General features: G+C 37.0%; 1 protein-coding gene across 1 annotated transcript; it reads left to right on the top strand.

Moving 5' to 3' along the window:
* The first annotated feature begins 259 nt into the window (after positions 1-259).
* Positions 260-5,275, top strand: SPAM1 (sperm adhesion molecule 1). Its single transcript, XM_010121556.2, has 3 exons — positions 260-1,228; positions 2,742-2,831; positions 4,661-5,275. Exons 1-3 carry the CDS (start codon positions 260-262, stop codon positions 5,273-5,275), a joined length of 1,674 nt encoding a protein of 557 aa, XP_010119858.2.
* The last annotated feature ends 249 nt before the right edge of the window (positions 5,276-5,524 follow it).

Raw genomic sequence — 5,524 nt, 5'->3', positions numbered from 1 at the left:
CTTACTTTATCTACATTTGTCTCTTTCTCTGCATTAGGTCTCAGAAGTTGCTGAAAGGTTTCCTGCAGTCTGAAATGACAGAGCACCTTGTCTAAAGGACATCCTTATTTTACACCTAAAGAATATTGCTTAATAGGTATTGATTTGAAGAAACATATTGTATGGTAAACCTTTTGACAGACTACCATCTTTCCGAACACCCAGAGAGCATTTACTTTTTGTCTGATCAGAAGCACGTAATGTCACTGCATATGCTACAATGGAAAACTTAAGACAAATACAAAATTTCTGTATCTGTGTTACCTGCACGTATCCTATAGCATCCAGTATGGTGTTTGTCGCTCTTCTAGTTTCTTGCTGCTCATCACTGAACATAAGAGCTCGCCCACTTGTTTCTAATTCACCTTTCCTTTCTATCTGGAATGCTCCTACAGAGCTTTGTACTGAAAGGACTGGAGTGCAGCTGGATATGACATTTTTTTCTCTCATTGGAAGCACACTGAAGACATCCACTGGGCAAAATATCACTCTCTTTTATCCAGACAGGCTTGGCTACTATCCTTACAAAAATGAAGTCACAGGAGAAGCGTTCAATGGAGGACTCCCCCAACTCTCGCTGCTGGAGAATCATTTAAAAAAAGCCAGAGAGGACATTCAGTTCTATATTCCTTCAGATGAACAGTCTGGTTTGGCTGTCATTGACTGGGAAAACTGGAGGCCTGTGTGGATAAGGAACTGGGGATCAAAAGACATTTATAGACAGGAATCTATTGAACTGGTTCAGCAGAGAGACCTCAGTCTATCAGAAGTTGAAGCCAGGACTATAGCTAAAATGGAATTTGAAGCTGCAGCAAAATCTATTATGTTGGAATCTTTAAAGCTGGGCATAGAAATGAAGCCAAATCGTCTGTGGGGATATTACCTTTATCCAGACTGTTATAACTATGATTACAAACAAAATCCACATAACTATACTGGAACCTGTTTAGATATTGAAATAGAAAGAAATAATGAGCTTAACTGGTTGTGGGAGGAAAGCACAGCACTTTATCCATCTGTCTATCTAGAGACAGCCTTAAGATCTTCCAGAAATGCCCAACTCTTTGTTCGTAATAGAGTTCAAGAAGCCATTAGAATTTCATATGTCTCTAATTCTACTCATCCCCTTCCAGTTTTTGTATATACACGTCCAGTATTCACAGATTTCTATGAGGAGTATCTCTCCCAGGTGAGTGGAGCTAGACCTTAAATATTTCAAACTGAAGTGGAAAGAAATGACCAGGTGACACTTATTTAGCAAATATGCTAACTCATACCAGAAAAAAAAGCATAGATTTTGTATAAAAAATTAAATAAATTCATCAAAGAAATTTGATCAAACAAAACACTAAGAGATCTATTTTTCAGTCCTTCCTCATTATATTTATCAAATAATGGTTTATTCTCTGAGTACTTCTCACATGTAGCAAAATATTACAAAGCTAGGAAGCATATTTAGGACATTAAGTAAGAGGAAAGAACTTTGAGTAACCTCTTCCAAAGAGAATTAGTAAAACTAGGCTAGTCTAATGTCTGATTTTTAGGTTATAAGAAAAAAAAAACAATAAAATGGAGTCTTTCTTTTCCTTAAAAAAAAAAAGGTTTAAAAGCTAGTGAGAAAATTCTGTCCTTAGTTGTACCCGAATAGCTTTCCAAATGGTATTTTAGCATCTCATGGGTTAGTCAAGGTTAGGCTCTGAAAGGTCTAATCATCTTATTGCAGTTCTGGCTACATTCTTCCTTTCATATTTTTATATACACTCACCCTATCAGACATACTACCAATCTGGGGAACCACCTCCTGGTCATCCAGGCCTTGAGGAAGGGGAAGTTAGAGGCTGTGGTCCAGGTGACTGCACTGTGTCTGGTGTCCTCTCACATCCTGGATAGAGCACCACCAGGCTTTGCCACCAGCTCCGTGGATACCTTCAGGAAGCAAGGGTGCTGCCAGAGTCCCTGCTGGGCTCCCAGTTAATCATTTAAACCCTGTAATCCTTACATTCTCCCTTTTCAAGTGTTGCGCCCCACACTAAGGTTTGTTGTTTTTTTTTTCCCTTGTTCTTTTTTCTACTTGTAGACCTCTACCATCTCAGATGGGCTTTAAGACTTTGTTAGAGCTGGGCTCATAGCTGACCCTAAAATGAGAACTGAACAGAAACAAATTTCCCAGATCAATCTCTCTAAAAGGTCAGAGTCAATTTCCGGAGAAAAGAGATTCCTGTTGGTGAAAGCTCTTCATCTTGCTACTTTTACTTTCTGGTAACTGAAATTAAGTTTAAAAAAAAAAAAAAAAAGAGCTGTGCAGCTTCTGCTTCAGGCAGCATTACTGAAACCAGTTAGTACCAACTCTGAGCATGCAGGAGGCAATACAGCAAAATATAAAACTTAAAAGGAGTATATGAGCGTATGAGGAGGAGTGTATGTCATATGCCTAACCACTGTCTCAGTTTTACAGCCTTGTTTTTCTAACCAGACGACACATATAAATTGGATATAGTTGGCAACATTTTCTGGCATCACCTGTGCAACTCAATCTCAGAATAAAATAGTGTAATTGAGAGCAGAATGTTTGCATCGTGTATAATTGCTTGCTGTCTTCAAAGTAGTATTTTTGGATATGTAATTTACTGTATGCATTATACCTTTGGCCTTATGTTATAGCTTACTTACATTAGCATGACTCTTTGCACATTTCCTCTCAGGATGACCTGGTAAATACCATCGGAGAATCTGCTGCACTAGGTGCTTCTGGAATTGTGATCTGGGGTGATATGAATTTAACACAAAATAAGGTATGCCAAATTAATTTTTATAGGAAATTTTAAAGGAGCAATAAAGTGAAAAGGATATAAAGCATTATGATTACTTACATCATATCTTCTACTTTTAAAATGATGACTCCATATTGCCAGCAGTCTTCTCTAGTAAAAAATCAAGCACACTTGAGGCTTATAAAGATTGTCATTGACCACACACAATAAGAGTTCAGTCTTTCAAAGTATCAGTATTGGCTCTGAGTAACTGGACAAGCTGCCATGATAACTGTAGGCAAGTTAGCACTTGTTTAGTTAATTTAAGAAAACAATTCCTATATCTTCATTACAACCCAGCCATGAGGTACAGAAAAAATTACTTGTGCTTTCCCAGAACAATTTTTAAAAGATTGTTCTGCTTTTTAAAGTGGTGCACTTAGCAGTAATATTTGAAGCACTAGGAGGAGTCAGTCTGTGAAATTTCAGCTCTAGCCTGTTCCGTGTGTTGTAAGCAGTACTTTGCTTAATTTCATTGTAAGAAAGATCTGAGTCAGAAGAGGGAAAAAAATGCAATTTGATTTAGGAAGGTCAAACATGTAGTTTGAGAAACATTATAAGGATGTTCAAATAAATCCTTTGAACTAAAAAGCCAGATATAATAAACTACAGTATGGGAAGACTCTTCTGAAGTCTTCTAATAGCAAAGAACTGAAACTCTTCAGCATTGCTGGGCCTCCTGCCACAGAAAGCATGGCCAAATAAACCATCCTCAGCTCTGGAAGGGTCCAGTTCCCAAAAGTATCTCACTTTGACTCTTTTTTGTAAGTGCCTGCCTTTGAGAAAGCGTATCAGTTACGCCTGAAGCTTTTTTTGCCCATTACCCCAATATCAGAACATAGATGAGCAACAACATTTATTGCGTTACTTCAGAGATTCGTGTGAACAAACAGAACTTTCCACAGCCCAGTCAGACTATGTATTTATGCACTAATCCAACCTTTTTTTTTCCCACAGCTATCACAGTCAGTAGCCTTTCAGCAATGAAATATTACTGTGAGCCTCACTTCTGCAGGAATTGCATCAACCAGAATTTGTAGGCAGGGTTTTTATATATATCTAAAAGAGAAACAAAAAACCTACATGTACCTCAGATTCACCAACGTGATCTCCACGGCTGTAAATATTAGCTGTATCTGTATGTGTTATTAGGCAAACACCCTAAAGAGACATAGCATCAGAAACAAAGAAAGACTTTCTAAAGCCTCTAGTTATTAAACTGTGCCAAGCATACACAGAATATATGCTAACTTCATAATGAATTAGAATGATCTATTATCTTAGCATACTTTCAGTTTGACCATCCTCCTGAAATGCTTTCCATTCAAAAATACTGTGAAAGCTCCCCTACTCCTGCAGCCTAGCTATTCAGGTCAGGCGAAAATTGAAGATTCTCACAGAGATTATTTGATAGAAAAATTTGTTCAGGCTGAAGAAGTGAGGTTTATTTTCAAGATCCCTTCAAAACATTTAAAACCTAAAAAGAAACTTCAGTCCTTCATGTAACTTCTTTACATGCATCCGATTTAAAATGCTACATGAAATATACAGATAAAATGAAAGCTTAAAGTCGCCTGCTTTCTGATGTAAGTGCTTTCCATAACATCTCCTGGAACCACTCAACATAAATTTGCTGCAATCTTTGAACTATATAGCAACTTCTCAGATAAACTTGCTTCCAACAACCAGTTATAACTGTTATCAAAACCTCAGGAGAAACATTCATAGATATCCGCTACGGTAGTTATTAGAATGACAGCATTTTAATGGTTTCCAGACTAAACTATGCAGATATGATTTTCTCTTCACAGAACACCTGTAGAACTCTGGACAACTACCTTAGGAGGACTTTGACCCCATACCTCATCAATGTCACGATGGCAGCCAGAATCTGTAGCCAAGTGTTATGTCAAGACTCTGGTGCTTGTGCACGGAAAAAATGGAATTCCAGTGACTATCTTCACTTGAACCCTGAGAATATTGTCATTCAAATGACAAAAGATGGAAAATACACTCTGCAAGGTCAACCAGCATTTCAGGATCTGCAAATATTCATAGAAAAATTTGACTGTCACTGTTATGCAGGGCACAGTTGTGAACCTAGAGCTGATATAAATGACCTCCACTACCTCCATGCTTGCATTTCAGAAGATATTTGCATTCAGATATCCTCAAATTCACTTTCTAATATAGAAGCCTCTAAAGAAAAGATCCTGTCTAACAGAACTGTATTTTCATTTACCTCTCAGAGTAAGGTGACACTATCTACACATCCTGAAATAGAAATCATCCAATCCACCTTTGGAAATAATACACTCAATATAACAACTGCAAATGATACTCGTATTTTTAGTAGTTCTTCAACCTATAAGATAAAGATGTTTAATCTGTTTTGTTTAATTCTTATTTTGAAAACCTTAATATAAACGGCCCACAAAAGTGAAAATGTTCTTTTCCCTGACTGTGTTTGACATTCTGAAGTTTTTTATTTACAAAGAAAAATAATTCCTGAAAGGTATATAGTCTTATCTGTATCAGGCAGCTTTTTCTACTCCATAGGTGACACTTGAGCTTGAATTTATTTCTTCAGTTTAGTTCTATAAACTACTATTTGTGCCAAAGATATACTGGTCTGAATATACTGATTATACTCTATGAAAGACAATCCAGAATAA

Source organism: Chlamydotis macqueenii, chromosome 1 (genome assembly GCF_036417535.1).
Source record: "Chlamydotis macqueenii isolate bChlMac1 chromosome 1, bChlMac1.mat, whole genome shotgun sequence".
NCBI classification, from domain to species: Eukaryota; Metazoa; Chordata; class Aves; order Otidiformes; family Otididae; genus Chlamydotis; species Chlamydotis macqueenii.
This window is presented reverse-complemented; position numbering and strand designations above follow the sequence as displayed.

What these genes read in the sequence shown, in the direction of transcription:
- SPAM1 (XM_010121556.2), top strand. Translation starts at nt 260, where the DNA reads ATGGAAAACTTAAGACAAATACAAAATTTCTGTATCTGTGTTACCTGC. An exon ending in ATGAGGAGTATCTCTCCCAG is followed by an intron (nt 1,229 to 2,741) that starts GTGAGTGGAGCT and finishes ATTTCCTCTCAG; the next exon opens with GATGACCTGGTAAATACCAT. An exon ending in TGAATTTAACACAAAATAAG is followed by an intron (nt 2,832 to 4,660) that starts GTATGCCAAATT and finishes TTCTCTTCACAG; the next exon opens with AACACCTGTAGAACTCTGGA.